Source organism: Desmodus rotundus, chromosome 11 (genome assembly GCF_022682495.2).
Source record: "Desmodus rotundus isolate HL8 chromosome 11, HLdesRot8A.1, whole genome shotgun sequence".
Classification (NCBI taxonomy): domain Eukaryota; kingdom Metazoa; phylum Chordata; class Mammalia; order Chiroptera; family Phyllostomidae; genus Desmodus; species Desmodus rotundus.
In genome coordinates this window covers 72,034,958-72,058,161 of record NC_071397.1, presented here as the reverse complement: position 1 = coordinate 72,058,161, position 23,204 = coordinate 72,034,958, and the positions used below count along the sequence as shown (strand labels likewise).

The window sequence follows — 23,204 nt, the reverse complement described above, 5'->3', positions numbered from 1 at the left end:
GCAATAGAAAGCTATATTTCTTCATTAACTCTTAGGCAATAAGGAAAAAGTCAAAAGATATTAAAAACCTTTATATACTTCTTTGATGTATAGTTCTTTGCATTTATCATTTATCTGAGTTAAACAGAACTTGTTTTTTGTTTTTTGCTTTAAACAGAAAAACCTGCAAGAGTATCAGGCAAGTACTGTTTGTACTGATGATAAATTCTCTTTGGTGCACAGTATGAATTTCAAATGGAAACTCATAAAATGTCTATATTTTTAATGTATTTAGAGACTGAGTGAGTCATTTTATACTAAATCCTCACACAAAAATGTGCTAATTTTTATTCTTACCTATGTTTTGAAACTTTAAAAAATGACATTATTTGAAATGACAACTTGTAACAGAAATACCTTATCATGTTCTTGACTCTGAAGATTAAAGTGACTTGCATTCAAATAGGTAAATCTTTTCAGTGAGTGAAGCAGAATGAAAAAAAATTAATGTGTTTCTGCTTTAAAACTGTAATCACTAAAAATTTGCCATAGAGCACATATGGTCAAGTAATTGTTTTATTTTGGGTTGTTTTATTTTCTTCATTCACTTAAATATAATTGTATATCTGAGAATAACATACTTAGGAACAGATCTAATCTTGTATAGTAAAAACAGACAAAGCTCTCAGAAAACACTCTCTAAAATATCAATATCTAGGTACAGAGAGTCGTCCTAAATATACAGGATACAACTGTAAATTTTTCAATAAGTTTGTAAAATTTCAGGAAATACTAATTTTTATTCCTGTGTCTCAGATTAGGAACAAAAATCATTTTAAATCAGTGTTGTTTAATGCAATATCATGTGAGTTACACAAGTAATATAAAATTTTCTGATTGACACATTAAAAATATGAACAGAAAATAATTTTAATAATGCTGTTTATACATACAAATACTATGGAAATATGTACTCAATGCAGAAATATATTGATAGTTTACATTATTATTCATACCGAGCCTTTGAAATTGTATGCGTATTTTCTGTTTACAGCACATTTCAGTTTCCACTGGTCACATTTCAGTTCCCCAAGCTATGTATGTCACTCAGAGTTCTTTGGTACAAAAAGGAAACCCCACATGGACTTGCTTCAGGAATTTTTAAAAAGATAATACTTACAAGGGTACAGAATTGCCTCACTAGCGCAAGGGCAAAACTTAGAACCGATCCTCAGGAAAGCCCTCTGAAACACCCTTCCCCTACAGCCAAAGGTGGTCAGGACATACTTGAGGAAGGAAGGAATTCCGGAATCTGAACCTTGAAGGAGGGTTAGGACTGGATAAGTGGAAACAGATAAAAGTGGGTATAAAGAAAATTTACTTCTGTGTGTTTTGCTGTTACTCTCACACTACTACCACACTCCCACACTTCTGACACCAGATGTGTGAATTCTTTTCCTACATCAAGTAATTCTCTCTGACAGCAGCCAGTTGTCCTACAATTCAGTTAAATTCTGACATTAACTAGATTTGGTTCACATTTCATGGATTAAAGGGCTCAGTCTCATGAGATGCCCCTCTCCCCACCTGAGACTTCCATTGCAGAGAGTGGGCCACCAGATTATCCACAACCTCTTTCTGACTTGGCTACCAGTAGAAGGCTCCTGCAACCTTTTGCCTGGAATTTAATTATTTGCTAGCACAGCTCACAGGACTTAGAAAAATACTCACTTACGTTACCAGTTTATTACATAATAAAGATATGGTCAAAGACAGATGAACAGCCATACAGAGATACATAGGGCAAGGCCCAGAAGGGTCCTAAGGGCAGGCGCTTCTGTGTCTGTAGAGTCGGGATGCACCACCTTCTATGTAGCTGTGTTCACCAATGCACAAGTTCCTGGAACCCCACACTTTTGCCGTTTTATGGAGGCTTTAGCAAATTGGCGTGATTACTCATTAACTCAATCTCTAGTCCGCCTTCCCTTCTTAAAAGATGAGTGGCAGGGCTGGAAGTTCCAAGCTTCTCATCATGGCTTGATCCTTCTGATGATGACCCCTCATCCAGGAACCCACCATTTGCCTCATTAGAACAAAAGACTTTCCTTTCACCCAGAATATCCCAAGAAATTTAAGAGATCTGTGCCAGAAACTAGGGGCAGAGACCAGTACATGTGTTTTCCATTATTTCATGGCAGGTGGTTGAGAAAGTGTAGTATACACAGGCAATCAAAAACAAAGAAAAATGATTAGCTGGAGTTGGGCTAGTGTTAGAAAGCAGTGGGATGCGTGGAGGAGAATGAAGAGGGAAAAATTGGTACAACCATAATAGAATAACAATAAAAATGATTTAATTTCAAAGAGAAAGCAGTGGGAGGTAATGGCATGGAGGGTAAAACTATGAGGTGGAAAACCTACAGATCAAAAGATTTAGATTTAACAGCTCCAGAAAGCTATGGTTTACTTTCTTAAGTTTGTAAAATATGAAGAAAATTTTAGGAATCCTATATTCACAGGAACAGTAGTAGTAGAAGTAATTAAGGGTAAGAGTATTAACAGAAAAGAGAAAGATATGAGGGAAAATACATATTGTTTCTTAGAAATCACATGAAATAAATGTCCAGGGATATTGCAAAAGAATGAATTTTATAGGTAGGTTTCTGAATATGTGACGGTTATGTTCTCTGTAGCACATATTTTTTTACAATGCCTTTTTAGGGGTAATCACAAAAATTGCTTTAGACAGTTATCATATAGAATATAGTAAAGATAATTTATTTATATTTTTATTATTGTTCAAGTACAGTTGTCTGCCTTTTACCATTTTTTCTGATCCCCTTTTCAATATTATATACATGTATAAATTTGGGGGTTGTTAGATTTCTTGTTTATTTTTGCTCACTTACTTGTCTTTTATAAAGAAGCTTCACAAAATAGCCCCTGCTTTGAAGCCATTGATCCCTTCTACTCACATTTTTAAACTACACTCTCGTGCCTGCGTTTCTTTCTTGCTGAATGAGACCAGGTCCTCTGCCTCTGGTAGGTCATTTTCTCTGCTTTGATGCTGGATTCACAGACACAGACCATCCTTTATTCTCAGATTTTTGGATCAGGAAAGGGGTGTGTTAACATGTGGAAAATGACTAGTGTGAAACAGGAGAGTTATTTCTTTCTCAATTCTAATGGTTCACTCTAACTGAGATGCTTGAAACTACCCAGTAGACTGGATCCTCAAACATCTAGGTTTTTATTGTAAACATAAGAAAAGATGCTAATAAGAATCAGCAATGCACTAATATCTCTGTGTAACACTAGTGAAAGTAACATTGCAAAATCAATTTTTTAATTTATTTTTAATCTTAACTTTATTCTTTTCCATTTACATTTAGTCCCCTTATACCTCTCTCCTCCTAGCAATTACCACACTGTTGTACATGTCCATGAGTTCTTTTTGAATTTTCGCTGAATTTCTCCAACCCTAACCTCCCCACCTCCAACTAGCTGTCATCCTTCTCTCCATCTATGAGTCTGTCCCCATTTTTCACTACCTTCAACATATGAGTGAAATCATATGGTATTCATCTTTCTCTAACTGGCTTATTTCACTTAGCACAATGTTCTCCAAATACATCTACACTGTCACAAAGGGTAATTTTTATAGCCAAGTAGTATTCAACCATGTAAATATTCCATAGTCGTTTTCATCTATGGATGGACACTTACACTGCTTCCATATCTAGGCAATTGTAAATAATGCTCAATGAACATAGGGGTGCTTATGTTCTTTCAAATTAGTGTTTTGGGGATCCTTCGGATATATTCCCAGAAGTGGGATCGCTGGGTCAAAAGGCAGATCCTTTTTTAATTTTTTGAGGTATCTCTATACTACTTTCCACAGTGACTGCACCAGTCTGCATTCCCACCAACAGTGCAAAAGGATTCACTTTTCTCTACATACTCACCAGCACTTCTTGTTTGTTGATTTATTGATGAAAGCCATTCTGACAGGTGTGGGATTATATCTCATTGTGGTTTTAATCTGCATTTCTCTGATGATTAGTGATGTTGAGCATCTTTTTCAAGTGTCTATTGGCCTTCCATATGTCCTCTTTGGAGAACTGTCTATTCAGGTCCTTTGTCCATATTTTAATTGGGCTGTTTATTTTGGGGGTGTTGAGTTTTGTAAGTATTGTATAAATTTTGGATATTAACTCCTTATCAAATGTATTGGTGAATATATTCTCCCATTCTGTGGACTGTTCCTTTTTCTTGTTTCTTGAGATAGACCTGTAATGTTATGAATTTCTCTCTCAGGATTGCTTTTCCAGTGTCCCACAGATTTTAGATTGTCGTGTCCTCATTTTCATTTGTTTTGAGTTATCTTTGATTTCTCCCTGATCTCATTGACCCATTCATTGTTTAATAGTGTCCTTCTTCATCTCTTACCATAGCCTTGGTTTTAAAGTCTATTTTGTTGGATATAAATAGTACTGTTACCCTACCTTTTTTTCTTTTCCATCTGTGTGAAATATCTTTTTTCCATCCCTTTACTTTTAATCTGTGTGTATCTCCATCTCAGATGGGTCTCTTGGAGGCATCAAGTTTAGGGTAATGATTATAAGGATACTCAACAGCATGAAAAAAATATGTAGAAACCATAAAAAAAGACAAGTCAGAAATAAAGAATGCAATATCTGAAATAATACACTGAAAGTAGTGAATAGTTAGATGAAGCAGAGGACTGTATCAGTGATTTGGAAGACAAGTTAGAAAAAAATCACCCATGCAGAGCAGAAAAAAGAAAAAAAAATTGAAAATGAGGACAGCTTAAGAAACATTTTGGACAACATGAAGCATAACAACATCAATGTCATGGGAATATCAGAAGGAGAAGAGAGTGAGAAAGGGATTGGGAACCTACTTGAAGAAATAATTACTGAAAACTTCCTTAATCTAGTGAAGGAAAAAGATACACAAGTCCAGGAAGCTCAGAGAGTCCCAAAAAAGTTGGACCCAAGGAGGGCTACACCAAAACATATCATAAATAAAATGACAAGGCTTAAAGACAAGGAGAGAATCCTAAAAGCCACAAGAGAAAAGCAGGTAGTTACCTACAAAGTAGCACCAATTAGAAAGACATCTGATTACTCAATACAAGCATTTCAGGCCTGAAGGGAGTGGCATGAAATATTCGAGGTGATGAAAAACAAGGACCTGAAACCAAGACTAGTTTACCCAGTAAGGCTATCATTTAAAATTGAAGGGGAAATGAGCTTCCCAGAGGTAAAAAAAAAAAAAAAAAACCTAAAGAGTTTGGGAACACTAAATCAGTACTGCAACAACTATTAAAGGGCTTACTTTAAGAAGAAAAAGAAAAATATAGAGGAAAACAATCTAAAATAAAATGGCACTATATACATATCTATCAATGATCACCTTAAATGTAAATGGCTTAGATGTTCCAACCAAAAGAAAGAGGGTAGCTGAATGTGTATAAGAAAGCAAAATCAAATTTTTGATGATTCGTAGACTCTTATGATTTAATCAATGCTTGTTTTGTGGATTTCTTTTTTAAAGAATGTAACTTTCTAATAGCTAAACATTTATTTAAATTTTACTCTGCATCTGTTTTCTTTGTAGATATGGTAAAATATAAGGAATAATTTGCTTTCCATAGAGTTTAGAGAAACACATCAAGGGGTATTATATTATATTATATTTAAGGTCTATTACCTTAAAAAGTTAAAAACAAAATAAACACATCATTGAATTTCAAATGGAGCAACCATTTCCTCCTGATATTATTTTATGACTTTTGACATATTTTTCCCTGAAAAACAAATAACTGTATGTCTTAAAACTTTACTCTCCAGGAACTTTATATGAAATAAAACATAGAAATTAAAAAATACATTAACTGGCAGAGTGTGCCAAGGGAAGACCTGCACCCAGAGGAGCGCAGGGCTCTTCATGGAGCCAAAACATTGATAATCAATTTACAACAATGGGTGCTGAGGTTTCAAGAAAAAAGATTTTATAAGAATCCATATTTTTTTTGTTCTTATTGCTGGTAGTGAACATCTAAGTAAAGTTAGGCTATCTTTCCACTCAAAATGAGTATTTAAAAGGCATAATATAGTAAGAACATTCCTTGAGATCATTCTATTGGAAATTTAATGTTATCATCTTGTCCTGCCATGTTGTTCTTAATTATAAATAGTGAGTATTTTGCCAAAACTATCTGCACAGACGTGTTTGGGATTATTATAAAGTCCCTGAGATCTAATTTTGATGTCAAAGATAGTGAATTTAATTTTATAAGCCCACATTGATAAAACTTTATCTCTTCTTGAAGTTAATTTGTTTTAATGAAACTTCAAACAACCCCAGCAAAGGACTAGCCAGGATTTCCATTTTTTAGAAAATTTCATTTATAGTTTACACCTGGGATTTGCGTTTTATAGCTTTCGAACTTTTAAAATGCTCATTCATTTTTTGGTTCTGCATTATTTATCTTATATAAATATGGGAAGTTAATAAGTTTGCAACAATTTAGACATCAGAAGTAAGCTACCTTGGAAATTTGTCTGCAAATTTAAATAATCACAAGATAAAATTGAACAAGGATTCTGTGAATATAAAATTTAATAGTATTTTTCTTAATTGACATGTCTGTGTTTCTTAGGCTACAGACTCATTTTAAGAGAATATAATTCATATAACTAAAGTATAGTTTTGTCATAATAAAAGCATAACCTATTTTTATTGATTATACATACCTGCATTGAAAATTTTCAAGGATTTTAGAAAGCCAGTATTTCCAAACAAGTATGTAATTCGTATTTGAAAGAATATTTTACTTTTTCAGACAATCATATGACTATTAATGAGTCAATGTTTTATAAAATGATAATATGGCCAAAAGAATTAATTTTCTTAAATTATCACTACATGGAATATAGAAATTATTGTATAAAGATAATAGATCCACTATTTCTTCAGCTCTACTTGAAGAAATAACTACTGAAAACTTCCGTAATAATAATCATGACTTAAAAGCTGTAATATTACTTAACTTGTCCAATGTTTATTATAATAGTTACTTTTAAATCTTACTGGTTATTTTCACAATCTCCTTTTGCTTGTCCTGATTTATGAATTCATATTTTATTTCTTAAAATATTTCATATATATTTAAAAATTTGAGTATGAAAATTTCAATATGTGAAGTTCTTTGTGATATAAATTTGTCGTTTTGTTGTTTCTTCAGACTCACACTCATGATGAGCTTTTTCTTCTGTGATCGAAACTTTGAATTTGACTTTGTATTTTTTCCTTTCCCTTACTACATGCGACCTTATCTTTCTTTGTCTCTACGGCCCTTGTCCCGCTCAACTTTTACTCCACAACTCCCAGTTCCTCACCATTGGCAGGGCGCTGCCCTGGGAATGAGCCCTGGCTCATCGTGTCCCAAGGTCATAGGGTCACCCTTGCACCATCACTCAGACATCATGGTGGACCTCATGCTCACCTGTTGCTGGACTGGGCACAGTCCCTTCCGCTCTCAGCTGACAACTTCCAGTTGGCCTGACTCACTTTTCAGAAAATACCTATTATGTATTTGGTTGTTCCTTGTTATCTGGTCTCTCAGCTTTCTCATCGCTTTCCCATTTCTTTCTCTAGAAACTGATATCTGGTGTGTTTTTGACTCTTTGTCTCAATCCACATGTATTTTAGACTTCATTCCATTTTGCTGTAAATATTATCCATGAGGTTTGCTCTCTGTTTAGAGGACATTTGGAGGAGATTTAAATACTGTGTTGCTGTATGTTCGCAGATTCCCTTGGGACAGTTTTATTTTTATCCCACCATCCCTGACCTAACAAGGGATATCCATCCCAACTTTGGTCCTTGCACACTTGGTGCCTGAATTCTAGTTTTCATATAGGCACTTGTCTGCAGGTTGACTTCATCTTTCATGTATCGAGAGGGCCTTCCCCACTATGGGGCAGAAGGAGGGATTCTACAGATTCCCTTCACTTTCTCTGAGCCTAGCACTGCTGCCATGGTCTGACTGTGCTGTTATCTATCCTATCATCAGAAGTTTGAGTGTCCAAGAGTGATTTTGTAATGTTACCCACAAATCTTATTTTAGCCGAGGTTCATACTTTCTTTTGTAAATGAAAAAGTAAACTCCCTGATGTCCTACTTCCAGGCAATTGTATCAACCTTCATTTTTATTAAAACTTTAGGCAGTCTTTCATAATAGAATCCTAAATTTAACCTTCTTTAGAACAAAACCATTCTCAGTTAATACACACATGCATAAACCTTTGAAAAAGGAAGATGTGCCTTTTTTGTAGTGTACTAATTAAATGTTATTTCAGGAGATACATATACCAATAATTGTTTTTAAAAATGTCTGATTTTGTTTGCTTTGTTGGAGGTTCTTTGCTGGGGTGGAATATTGGTGACGATCACTTGCTGGGAAAGAATGTTGATCAATACTAACCCCAGTGTAGTTTTTATTAAAAACAAATTGGCACCAAATTAATGGTAGACACACAAAAGACACTACAGGGTAGTGTCAGATAGGGACACTGCCTTCAGACGGACTGGGTTATAACCATGACTTAAAAGCTGTATACACTTGGGATTTTACTAGACATTTCTGTGCTTAGTAGCCTTATTTTTAAAATGTGGGTAATAAGAAGAAGAAATTTAGGACAGACCTGGCTGTATTGCTCAGTGGATGGAGCCCTGGCCTGCAGACTGAAATGTCACTGGTTCGATTTCCAGTCAGAGTACATGCCTAGGTTGTGAGCCAGGTCCCCAATTGGGGCTGTTCAAGAGGCAACTGATTTATGTTTCTCTCCCACATGTTCTCTCCTTCTCTTTCTCCCTCCTTCCCCTTCTCTCCAAAATAAATATATAAATAAAATCTTTAAAAAAGAAATTTGGGGTAGATTAAGTAAGATAAAATAAAATGTGGATAAATAATGATTGGTGCATAATTCATGATTATTAATTGGCATCTATGAAAATAATGATAATGATGGTGATGATGATGATCATGGCATAATACTGGGTTACTTCCCTAGTTAAGAACATTTTTTTCTTATTAAGCTTTTGTGTCAAAACAAAATCATGAAATAAAATCATAATAAGAAAGAACATCTCATTTATTTTATGGTAGACTTAAAACACTCCCACTTTTTGAATCAAGAGTGAATAAATCATGGACATTTTGTTACAGAAGAGAATAAAATGAAGCAGTTATTTTGACTGAAATCTGTTGAATAAAACCCCTCCTGATCAGTCCTTTTGCTAGAGCCTAGAGAAAGTCTGTGCAGAAGGTGCATTAGGTGGAATGTTTGTCCTGCTCATTCTTAGTCGTTGGAAGCCCACGATGTGTCCTCATTCATTTCCTGGTGATGTTAAGTTGCTCTGACACTGCCCTTAAGACAGCTGTGTCTCGTCCTCAGAGCAATAGGACAGGCGCGTGTTTGTTGACTAGCATCAGCTTCATTGTGCACAAAGTTCCAAATGTAAACTGTCTCAGTTGTTCCCAGGGGTCAATTTCAAGAATTCTGTGACTAATGCTCAGTATACCAGTTAATTTTCTTTAAAACTCAGGATTAATTTGAATACTAGCATGTATAGAAGACTTTCATACCTGAGAACTAAAAGTGGCTGTCAACTGGGGCTTTGAACTACTGTGGATCTCCAGGACTTCTTGAAAAATAAAAGCAAATAAACTCTTAGAGTGTAATATCTCATCATAGTATTTACACGTAATCCAGCAATCAGTTGAGAAAATAATTTGGAGTTGTATTTCCACGAAGACAAAGTGATGCAGAGAATTAGATAAAGAAAGAGGAATAAGAAAGAATACAAAAATGCATATTGTTACCTTTGTTTCTGTACATAAGAACTCCAGATGTTTACCTGTGAGTATTTCTTGAAATTCTGCATAAATCAGAATTGGCCGCTAATGGACATAAGTGTACAGTAACTTCTGGTACACACACATGCATTATTTAGGAAGTTTTTATTTATTTATCATGTTTGCTAAGAATATGCAGAGCAGACTAGGTGCTACACAGAACATTTTATCTTAAATATGAGAAAAATAAAATTAACAGTATGCCATCAATGTGGATTCTTTAAAATGCTCCTTCTCTTCAAATTACAATTTCTTTTCATCTTTATCCTTATTTCACCTAACACTATCCTCCCATGATTTTCTAACACTATCACTTCTTAGAAAACCATGTCCTCTTTGACTCCATCCCTTCTTACCTCCCTTAATCCTTGATCCTCAATCACATATCTCCAGGTCTTACTCAAAGAAATCCTCCTCCTTTTGCCTATTTTCTCATGGAAAATGCTCACCCTTTTGCTTACTGAATCTATTCTGCTTTTGCTCTGCTTTCACTTATAATCACAGTTCTGAAAAAAGGTACCCACAGATTCTTCACCACCCTTTTGGGCTTTAACTATAGGCAACTTGAATATAATGCCCTGGCATTTTCCTCAAATAAGGTATGTGCTTCAAACTCAACAAAGACCTCCAAAATGCAAAGCTTCATTACCTTTTCTCAATTCTCCTCCATTCTCGGCCACTCGGATGTACTCAACATTGTTGGTCTACCACAATTTTTGAAATGTTTTCCTCTCTTGGCTCTCATAATATTGAACTTCTTGTTTTATTTTGTTTTTAGTATTGGGATTCTGCTGCACTTCCCCTCCCCCTGCCCCGCCCCTCCAGAGACTGAGACCTTGCATTCTCAGCTCTCTTTCCTACTCTTCTGCACTCTTCCTTGGCAGGGTCATCCACACTTGCTGGCTACCTCTCCGTGGATAAAACCTCAAATTATTCTGAAGCCTAACCTGCCTTCCCAATGATTTCTCTCATTCTTCCTTTTCTACAGAGAGATAGAGTTTTCTAATATTTCAAATTGATTAGGTGATTTATATAATAAATGTTCAATATTTATTCATGGCAAATTTAGAATAAATTCTACATTTCTTAACCCGGGAGCCTAGAGACTCTATGATTCGGGCTTAAACTACATTCTAAATATTTTTCTATAATCATTTTTTATACCTATCACAGTTTTCAACCCAAATGATTTCCATGATCCTAGTATGTCTCATCCAAATCTTTGGTCCTGTCATTGTCTTTGGCTGGAATATTCTTCCCACCTCTGAGTAAATGAACCATCAAAGTCCATTGCCAATGGTATAGATTCCAAAACAAACCGACCAACCTTCTTTGATCTCCACAGGAGGGAATGACCATTCCACGCTGGAAACCATCTCAGATTTATTTTGACAGTTGTTACATACCACCTTGATGTCCGTGGTATCTTCTATCTGTGTGAGTGCATGTCCACCTTCTCCACTTGACTGCCAGTGACTTCCTGGTAGCATGGGCTTCTTTTTGGTTCTTTCAGGGCACGTAGCAAAGTGCTTTCTTGCATGTAGAGATAGACTAGTTTAGTTAAAATCACAAGGGTCTAGAAGTTGAGGAAAATTAGCTTTCTATCTTCTTCTAACACTCTTTAAAATGTGTTGTTTGAAGGGAAATTCTTTTTAAATTTCTTCAACTTCAAGGTTCTCTTGTAAAATGGAAATTATTCTGCTTGTTTAATAGGTCTTTTGTGAGGCTTGAGTGATAACATGTAAAATACCTAAAAGACTACATGGCCCAGAAAGAGAGCTCATTGTACTTATAATAGCTGAAAAGTAACTACTCCTGAAATGCATAAACTACTGGAAAACTTTCAGTTAATTTTCAGTTCGACTGTCAAACTAGAACTTGGAGGAAAAAAGAAGCTAAGGCTTTTATTCTACCCATATTTATTTCTCCAGGGGTAACAGACAGATCCAGAGAACAGGTGTCTTTGTTTTAAGTGTGCCATAATCTACAAAAATAAAATCAATATTTTTGTGTACAAAGGATGGTATCATTTTAATTTTGTAAACATCTTCCATAGACATTACCAGATTCTTATTACACAATTAAAATATTTTAATTGATTTATCTACAACTCTCACATGATTCTTTATATATATATAGTTACTAGTTACTTCAAAATACCATGTCACCATTTATACTGTACCTTTATTTATAGCTGTTTATTGGACAGTTTAAGACCATGGTCCTTTAATCCAGTGTTTAACTGAGTTAAGTCTATATTTCAATCTTTCAGAAAACTAATCAGGTTAAAACTTTAATAATTCACTGTGGGAAAAAAAAGATAGTAATTTTGTTTCTATTTCCCAGTTTTTCTTTCACACAATAACATCTCTTCTTAAAGATCACCTTTCTTATTTAAGAAAATTTTCATACTGTCCTATTATACCTCTTTTCTGTTTATTTGTGGACAGCTGGTATGCAAAATATGAATAAATAATATAAAACTGACTCTTTTCCAGAATGCCAAAAAGTTGATGTGAAGATTTAAAGATCATTTAATTATATTGTGTTGGAATTACCTCTGACTTAAAATTTCTCTTACATTATTCTACTATGTACTTAAGTAGAATTCACAAAAAACCAAGATAGTGCATCTTAAGGGTCATTGTTTCTATATTTAAACTTTAGTTCATCTTTTAATGTCTTTTATTTGTCTTTGCAATTGTCAAAGATTGGTCTGTTAATGAAATATGTGGGTGGATATTCCCTCGTGCTCTACGTTGTGTATGAGAATCCATTTACCTCAAATTCTCAAAATTCCAAAAGTGACAGTGGTTTGAAAGGGGGACTTAAGAGTTGGAGGAAGAGGGGGACTTTTGGGAGGGTCACTGCAGGCCCTCCTTGTTTTAGCCACCCACTGCCAGCCTGCAGACCGTAGTCCTGGCAGGGCATTCATTCCTCCCCCTGCTCTAAAGCAGAGATGTTGCCTTAGTCTCTGGAGGCTCTTGTCTGTGGAGACACTAGATGCTGATTTTATGTTAAGAGATCCCATGACTCTTAAAACCCATTAAATACTATACTTTCTCTTGGGACATCTGAAAAATAGACTGTTGTTTTGTTAATCTCTAGAAGATTTTGAAGATGTTCCAGCTTCACAGAACACTAAAGATGAGCTTATTATCTTAAGTTCACTTATGATTTTTTTCCTCAAGACCATAATATTTTGACTGCCTGTTTTAATTAAGTATTCTTGACCTGGCACTTACTTTTTCCTAAGCAATGTCTATATGGTGGACATTTTTAAAACAAACAGCTTTTTCCATTGTTTGTGTGTGTGTGTCTTCACATATTGAATTACTAGTTGGACACTGATTTATTTACAAGTAATTATTAGAAGCATTGATTGACCAACCTGCTTGCGAGAACAATATTTCAAAATAATCATATCACCAAGGATTAGGAGGGTGTTATTTGACAGCAGGAGAAGCACATAAGTGTTCAAATATGAGTCTGACATATTTTTATTAAGAAAAATTAAGAGGACTTGACTATATTAGCAGCAATAGAATTAAGAAAAGGGAAGGAAGGAAGGAAGGAAGGAAGGAAGGAAGGAAGGAAGGAAGGAAGGAAGGAAGGAAGGAAGGAAGGAAGGAAGGAAGGAAAGGGAAGGGAAGGGAAGGGAAGAAAGCCTCAAATCTCAGAAAATTCTTGTACAACCAGATGCATGATCTAGAGTGAGTCTTTCTGGGACTAAATTTCTTCATCTTTATTGCAAAGGTTTCAACTAATCTGATGCATTGTTCTCCCCTCAAGGTTTTCCTGACTTCCTAGTTTGGCTTGTTATATAACAGATATTTTCTATTCTACTTCTCAGCTTGTAGACAGTAAGAGCTTGCCTAAAAGTTGTTCTTACCATGAAAATATAAATTCTGTGGCAGTGCCCAGAATTAATTAACAGTGTAGAAAATAGTCCTTTGAGAAAAGACACAGGAATTGGGTACCTGAGTCTTTTGAAAAATAATTTATACTTGTCTTAAGATAAATTTTTGAGTACTGACTTTTTAGATATTTTAAGCAAATTAATTATTAAGAACAACAAGTCTTAATATGTTTTTGACTCCTAAACCATTGCTTTTCAAACTATTTTATACATGAATGACCTCATAGTCTTGTTAAAATGAAGTAATCCTGGGTTGGTACCTGAGAACTACATTTCTATCAATTCCCAAATAATGGGGAAACGACTGGTACACGGATCACATCTTGAGAAGAACGGTTCTTAAAGTCACTTAGAATTTGATAAAATTTAAAACCTAACCTTAGATGAAACACACACACACACACCTACACACACACACACACTCACATCCGAACATTTCAGGATTTTACAGGAACCCCACCCGCAAAGCCCAAGGAGACCATCCAAGAACCTCTAACCTAGACAAAAGAGTTCAAATGAACAGCTTCACATTATCCATCACTAGATAAACACATGTTACATATCACAACAGCCAACAGAGCCCTTGCTTCAGATAAGAAAAGGAAAGGATTCAGGATTCTAGCCTGCTGTTTATTTTTCATGGCGAGGGTGATCACTGAAAACCCATGGCTTCCCAAACTTAGAATTATTTTGACTAAAGTTGTCCTTTTATAACCAGATTCTACATTTACCATATTACAGTTCTGATTAAAGCTCTGTTTTAAGGGAAAAAAAAGGGGTCTACAGCCCTCACCCACCAACGTCCAACATATCAGTAACAGTTTCCTATTTGAACAATTGCCTGTAGCACATTACACTCTCTTCTTTCATTGGCTCCTCTTCTATCACTGGCTCTTCTTATCCATCAAAGTCTATAGTACAAGGTTGAACATAATCTGAGTAAGAATCTAAAGTATATTATAAGAAGGGCAAGTAGTTCCTGTTCCTTTTCGTGCTGTTTAGATATTTTCAGTCCCCTACATATTTGTTATATAATAGCTGTAAATGTAAAAGTCACCGACTTCCCTATTTTTTATCCCACTAGAAGAAGCTGAAGATGTGTCTTCTGCAAAGAAGCAAAAAAGTAAGTTTACAATTAGATTAAAACTGTTCAATGAATCTATATTAAAGATGGTAAATACAAATTGAAACTGAAAACTCTCTGAATCAGTATTAGAATAAAAAGATTTTTAGCACACACCTGAAGAATAGCATGAAGAATAAAAGTGGGTCATTTATATTTCAAAGAGAAGGTCATCACTTTGCGTGTCAGGCAAGAGGTGCACATTTGGAGGAATTACAAAGTGAGGACTCATGTGGCATTTATTGCGAGCCATTCCACACAGCACTTCAGCTGAATCTGTGCTTAATGTGTGTTACGGTCTGCTTTATACAAGACAGTCGACGTGATATGCTGAACTTTTTTACATCAAAAAGAAAAAAAAATGTAGGTCTAGGTCATTGATTGAAAGTTCTTTTTGATTTTTCTAGATATATGGTAGGCTCTTAACATTCAATTTTGGGGATCATTGATCTTGGAATGCAATCAATATTCACATGCAATTACAAAATTCAATATCTAAGATTCTCATAATTCCACTACTTCCAAATTAGACATTTTTTCTTCAGATGGTAAGGCAATGTCATCTGAATACCAATTTTTTGATTCACATATGCATTAAAATTGTTGGACAGACAGAATAAAAGAAGCAATTTTAAAAATAGGTATAATTGGAGTTTGTTTCACATAATGTTTTAAAGTAAAGAATAGACACTTATCTTAGGAAATGATGTCAATGTTCTCTGGGTTCTACAATGCTTCTTGAATGTATTTCTGCAGGAAATTACAAAAATGTCCTCTACATTAGCAAATGCCTTTTACTCTACATAGTATGTGATTCATTGAATTATTAAGTGCCTACTGTGTCCCAAGCTCTGTTTAGATATTAGAAATACTTATTATAACCATTCAAATTACCAGGTTGTGAGAAATACAGGGAAACAATCAATCTTAACACTTTTAGATATTGTTGCAAAATACATAAAGTCAATTTGGGCATGTTTCTGATTTATATAGCAACACTTTCCCAATTGTTTACCTACTGGTAACAATTTGTCACTATATCACATAAACACAATTTATTTCATAAATATGAGGTGTACCCAAAAAACCAGAATTATCTTCTGGAGGGCAGGCCCCTTGTGGTACAGGCTTTCCCCACTAGGTGAGTGTTCTAGGAACCCATCCATATCAGCGCACCAACTGGTGTTGTTGTGAGAGGCTGCATTCTACTTCAGTGAATTGTTTTGAAGACTCTTTCAACACATTTGATCATTTCATGATGGGTGGTTTTTGAGGGCACCTGCCCACACCGCACTGAGGGTTCAGCAGTTTTCAACCCAAAAAGGCATAACTCCCTTGCCTACCCTCCCTATTCACCAGGTCTTGCCCGGGCAACATTTTTGTTTGTTTCCCTGGATGAAAAAGATCTCAAAGGGAAATGTTTTGCCAATGTGGAAGAGGGGAAAAAAAATATAAAACAGCAGAAGCACTAAAAGGCATCAAAATTGATGAGTTCAAAAACTGTTTTGAGCAGTGGAGGAAACATCTGAATAAATGTAGTACATCAGATGGGGAGTGCTTTGAAGTGACAGAAGTTTAAATATGTAAGAATAAATATACAATGTTTTAATAAATAAATTCTGTTTCTTGGGGTTCCCCTCTTGTAAGGATTAGGACATAATTTAGTAAGATAGATTATATCTATGTCAATTTTTTGGTTGGGATATTGCATTATAATTTTGCAAAGATGTTTCCATTGGGGAAAACTGGCTGAAGGACACAAGGGATACCTCTGCATTATTCCTTGTAATTGTATCTGACTCTTCAATGATCTCAAAATAAAAAGTTTAATTAAAAAAATAAATAAACAATTCAAGGTTTCTAGTAAAAAGCTGACTTACATACAGTAAAATAATATTTTCTCCTTTCATCTTACTTTGTAGTCATCCCATAGCCTGATATCCATGTGCCTTTTACATAAGTTCTAAAATTTGCAGATACAGTGATATTTTTATTAGTGGCCTATTCAACGTCAACTAAACAAATGTGTCAGAGCAGAACCTATCTCTGACGAGGTTCAGCTGGAAGGTAGCCTGTCTTTAATGAACTTTTCTACCTTTAGGAAGGGTGCTCCCATTTCTCCTTAATTCAGGCCTAGCTTTATTGCCCTCCCTCTAGGTAGCCTGTCTACCCCCCAAGCTGCCACAACCTTGGTGGTGGGAGCGAGGTGTGCTACTGCATCTGTTTGGTGCTAGAACAAAATGGGAAATGCTTCTGCATGAGATGAAGTGAAAAGAATAATTTTTTTTTTCCTTTCAAGATTTCTCCAAACTATTGTGTTTTCATCATTGAAAACCCAGGGATTAAATGATTAAAGTCAGCTGTCATCCAGAGTGATAAAATCAGAACGATTTCTTGCTGCTTCCCTCAGCTTCTTTCTACCCACGCATTTCTTTAGTCTATATTTCTTTTATTTGGCCAGCTTCCTCGTATTCCCCACACTACTAGTTTCCATTATCATCTCTTTCCTACCTACCTGTAAGAGGTCTGTGGTTGGTTGGCAGAATGCCAATGAACAGGAGGAAGATGGTGAAGAGACAGGAGGTGCCCATGATTGTGAAGAGAGGCTAAACTCGCCATCTCTGAAAAGATCTGCTACCTGGGAGCACCAGCTTCCTGGGCCCAGAGCTCACGCTTGCACCCACTGTGTGCACTGTCTCCCTGGGCTTTCATGCCTTTCCTGTGCTGCTCTCTTCCCTTCTGCCAGAGCTGCTACCTGCAGGCATTGCTTTAATGAGTAACTACTTCTCAGGAGAGCAATTGCCTCCAGAGTAAGGGAGAGTGGAAAATCTCAAAATTTTAGGAACGACAAGACTCTGCATGGTATTATAAAAACACTAAAAAATCTTTGGTTACTTTCCATGTTGAAAAACTTGTGTTTTGAAACCTGTGACTATGAGAGTTTTTCTGAATGCTGTATAACATCAATAGATTTCTGTAAAGTAAGCACTGTGATTTTTGATGCTAGACCATTTTTATTAGCATTTAGTAAGGGCTTATTATCTGCCAGGAAGTATGTCAAGTGCTGCATGTATATGTACTTATTAATTTCCATATTTCTTTGAGGTCTTGTTGATGTCTCAGTTTTACACATGAGTTATCCAAGACACAAAGAGGTTCAGTAACTTGCTAGTCATTGACAAGGCCATCTGGCTACAGAACCCCTGTCTGCATGGATTGTACTATACTGCCTTGCTGCGCTTCACCTTTGCTGTGCTCTCTTCCTTAGGCCCCATCAGTTTCTTCCAATGTGTCTACTTGAATGGCTACAATGGCTATGGATTTCAGTTTCCGTTCACTCCTGCACAGCGCCCAGGAGAGAGCTCTGGCCCACCAAGTTCTCCAGGACAGAAGCAGCAAGGACAATAGGCACACCTGCACGACCATTATAAGGGCTTTAAGACTGAGAACTTCCGTTTGTCCACAGTGGGACGGGCAACTGAAATTTAAAAAGTGGGAGAATGTCTTTGAAAACATTTTACTGTTCTGCCCAGGATAGAAAAAAAAGTGGGCAAAAGGATTGAATAATAAGCAGACATATTGAAGGGTCTGGAGCTCAAGAATCTGCTATTTGTGTTTGCTGCTGGTGTGGGTATTTATATTTTTTCTATTTCCACTTGCTATAGGGCTGTTCACAAATTACTTTGAAGTTTACTTAATAATGGTCTTTTAAATGTAATTGACACAATTACAAAATCAAATTCCTGATTTCAGGTAGATAGGTATTTTTAAATGAAAACACAGACTATGCCTTAAGTTTAAAGAGTACAGGAACTTATATGAAAGCTACTATTTTATATCATGTAGGTATCTAAGTTCAATTTACCAATAAGTTGATGCTTAATAGCTCAATTTTATCTGTGTCTATTTCTATTTTAGTTGTGAATATGGTCTAAGACTGAGTTACAGTTGTACCAAAGAGTGTTGTAGTTTCCTAGCGATGCTCTTTCAGAGCTCAAAAATATCTCTGAACTTCAGACGTGACAAGATGGAATAGAATGTTTGATGAATCTTATCTCTAAGATTTGCCTTGAATTGTAATTAATACATTCACTCTAGTGAAACACACTACCTAATTAGGCAGGTCTGGTGAATCATTTGTATAAAATATAGGCAAATGAGATGTAGAATTTTCAGATTTTTCCAGACTATGTCCTAATGAAAATATCTCTTGGGTGAAATTGTAGATCAGTCCCTAAATTTGGGTGACAGATGCAGGAGTATTTTCATTTCACTTCAATACGATCCTTCAATGGAATTCAATATATTTTCTTTCTCAAAAAGAAAAAACATGAATGTCATCCAACTTGAAGGACTAAATTTTAAACATAAGCACATCATGATATGTCTTACTTGATTTTTTAGTAATTGGTTATTAATGCCAATGAAATGAGTAACAGTCTTTAACTTACTTGACCACGCATCATTGGGAATGACAATTGTGGTTTTGCCATCTTTTGTCTCCCGATAATATAAACACTTGTGTTCTTTATCATGTTTTCCTATCAGCTCTAACAGTCATTGCACTGTGATCTTTTCATGTTTACAGTTGCAACTCAACTTATGTCAAATTAACTCAGGAAATAAATTGAGTTATTTTTTCCTGGCATAATACTTTCTGACAAGGTTGCCAGAACCAATACGAGACAAGGTGATTTATTTTCAAGGATTGCAACTCAGTCCTTTAATTCCAATATTTACATCACTGGTTTACTAAAATATCATTGACGAGGGCATCAGTAACATGTCTGTTATTAATGATGGATTTTCAGTGACTTTTGTGAAAGTAATAGGTCTCGGCCACATGCTGATGGACCTAACTCACAGCACAAAAGCCAACATTACAATGAACCAAGACTAATGACACTCCTTACAAGGGGCCTGGCCATGTGTACTATCAGGACTGACAGGGTGATACCACCTTGCAGTGCCCCTTCACCTAGCAATGGAAACTTGTGGTAGGACAGTGGATAGAGTTTATTGCTCACCTGCTCCTCCAGCTTGTCCAGTTTAGTGAGTAAAGGTAATAGAGAGAAAATACAACAGTTTTTTTAGATTTTGTAGAACACAATGACTTAGTCATTCAGTCTTTCTTTCAATGACTATTTACTGAGCACTTACTCTTTCTAATGCACCGTGTTAGGCACTGGACTCTACCAGAGAAATATCGGAGATAAATTCTCTTACCAGTATTATTCTGACACGTGTGGCCTTGGAAAATTTACTAAACATTCTATGCTTGCTTCCCAAAGTGTAAAATAGGAATTTCACAACAACCAACCGATACACAGATGTACTGTGGACACTAACAACATATTGTAATATAAATATGAGATCAAAATTAATTCCTAAAATAATACTTTTGGATGTTTTCTCTCTGAGTGCTTTTCTATATAGTATTGTTTCTTTCACTCTCATTATAAAAATTACTTGATAAAAATTAAAATATGATAACTTATTGTAATTAGAATTTAGACTAACCAATCAGGATTAATTAGTAATAATAATTAATTAGTTGTGAATAATAGTTGTTAAAGCTTATCTGCTTAAAGTCACAATGATGATAATATATGAAAAATACGAATGAAACTCTTTTGTTTGTATGGTTCCACCAAATAAAGTATTTCTGGTCCTTTTATGTTTGTGCTTTGTATTTTAAAAGGAAAAGGTAAATGGTCAAAACCCTTTGCCTTCAATAGCTCTCTCCTAATTCCTGTCATATTGGTCACGAATACGTAAGCATTTAATACTTGTATTGGTTTTCCATTTTGTCCAAACGATATGAGCTACACAGACAAACTCTCTACTCTCCCCCCTCTTCTACTCCTCTTAGAAGATGAAGGTCCATAAAAAAAATAACTACCTAAGGTTTTTTATTTATGAAATCATTCAAATGACATAGGTTTTTTTTTGGAATAATGCCCTTGAAAAGCACCTGTATACTGATTCATTCTGATATATCCCTGTCAAAACTTCTCACAGAAATATTTTGGAAACTAAGATTATATATTTAAGGACTTAGATCATTTCCTTGAGTTATTTTCCTAGGAAAAAACCCAAAGAGAATAATGAATATTACTGCTGATAGAAAATTCAAAGACCTCTAGCCCAACCGGCACATAAAGAAAATGAACCTAATTCCTAGAGAAATGCATACATTTGCCAACCAACTGTATCAAAACCAAGCCTAGAACCTTGATCTGTTAGCTCCCAAAGGCCCTTAAAACTGCAACCTCAGTGTGTTATTTCAAACCTTGGCTAAATTTTCTGGCATCTCAAAATCTATTTTTGAATTATAATCAGTGTCAGAAATGAAACCCCACGCAGAAATACTTGATAGTTTTCTACATGTGAGCTAAGAAGGTCCTTAAGAGTAAACCATATTCACCTCCTTTGGAGATAAAACGATGAATCTCAGTGAGCCCAGGGTCAAATCTAGTCTGCAACAAAACTAGGTCGAGAACTCCAGTCTTGCTTTCTAATTTGTTGCATGTCTCCCACCCTGTGCACCTCCGCCTGCTGTTTCCTCCATCACGCGCTTCCCTCTGTAATTTGCAGACGCGTGAACACATGGAAACTCAGCACAGCTTTCCAGGAACTGACCTACTGACGACACTGCTGTTCCCCTTTCAGGCTGAGACTCTGCTACCCTGTACCTTTTCCCTCATTAACCCTGTAGGTCCATAAAACATGCTGTAGATGCTTTTCTTTGTGTATAAAATTAAATAGCTTTATTTTTCATATTCCTTAAACTTTAAAAATGTCATAAGTCACCAAAAGACCCAAAATACTTGCCCAGATAAACAGAAAACAATAAAAAAGACAACTCTCTAAATTAATCACAACCCATCCAAAGACATGGGTTAATGAAATAAGTGAGGAAAATAAGTACTTACAAAACTACATTCAGGCTCTAAAGAAAAGCTCAGAATAAATGATAAGGAGAATTAGTGCATATTATTACTTAAAAGTCATACAAATTCTAGGAAGAAGCACATGTTAGCAAAGTGGTAAAAGCAAAGGAAGAAACGCTTGGTTTCTTACACAGCCACGTTCGGCTCCCGGCCACATGCCCCTTGCAAGACTGTCAGTCCCTATGTGTACACTCCGTGTTGACCTTTCAACGACAACTATGACAACTAACTGCTTGCGTTGGATCATCAGTGCTATACTGCGTTTTTCCCCAGCACATCCAAACTGCTCCTAAATAACTTAATACAAGGTCACGAGTATACTCCACGCCTCTGAGCGGAGTTGCAAGGCCAAATGTGTTTTCAGAGCAAGCGTGCTATAGTGGTGAGCTCCGTGGACAAAGGGACCTCAAACCCAAGGTCAGACTGTTAGTTCTAGGAATAACTCTGGTCATTTACCTCATCTGTTCCTCAGTTCTTCATCTCTAAATGAAAATAAAAGTTCTAGTGACAAAAGTTCATCTTTGGTAAGAAACAGTACCTTGTAAGTTTATGTTATTGTTAGGATCTTTTCAATTTCTTCCCTGTTTTGTTATTAAATGATCCCACTCTGCCCTAGTGTTGCTAAGTGGTATAAGCCAATGCAGCAAATGAAAATGAGATCTGCATGAGTCCCACACAAAAATGGGAACATTGCCACTAACAAAAACAATTTTTAAAAAGTCTATGACTTGTCACTTTCATGGAGTTCCTGTAAATCAATGACAGATACCCTTCAAACCACTGTATCAGAACACTCAGAGCTTGTAAGATGCCTGTGGAGAAGCGGTACTCAGAATGGAAAGCTGAAATGGAACACCAAGTAACGCATGTACCCAAGAACACTACCATAGAACTGAACATTCATTAGAAGGTCTAAAAGCATTTCAGCAATGTAAGTGAAGGTAGCGTAAAATAAATAGCAACTGTAGCATCTCAAATCATTTAGCATATGTCTTTGCTTAGGGAAGAAACATGTCTCTCTCGTCTCTCTCTTTCCTTCTCCACTCCCCTCTCTCTCTCATTCACTGATACATAAGTGGAACAACAAATCGATGATTCTCTCTCTCATTCTCTCAAATCAATCAGTAAAAACTGTTTTAAGTAAAACAATAAAAGATGTTTCTTACCACAAGAAAGAAATTTTGTAACTATGCATGGTGATGGATATTAACAAAACTTATTGTTATCAGCTTATTGTTATATATAACAAAACTACTTATATATGTATATTGCATCATTTTGCAA

The 23,204-nt window shown here is 35.6% G+C and overlaps 1 protein-coding gene across 1 annotated transcript in view; it reads left to right on the top strand.

Annotated features, from left to right (window-relative positions):
• The window catches only part of TRDN (triadin), a 306,741-nt gene extending 286,111 nt beyond the window's left edge, over positions 1 to 20,630 (top strand). Inside the window, exons 33-35 of the mRNA XM_053914068.2 lie at positions 158 to 178; positions 14,929 to 14,967; positions 18,236 to 20,630. Of these exons, the coding sequence (XP_053770043.1) occupies positions 158 to 178; positions 14,929 to 14,967; positions 18,236 to 18,375 (200 nt within the window). The 3' untranslated portion in view covers positions 18,376 to 20,630. The remainder of the gene's footprint in view (positions 1 to 157; positions 179 to 14,928; positions 14,968 to 18,235) is intronic.
• The last annotated feature ends 2,574 nt before the right edge of the window (positions 20,631 to 23,204 follow it).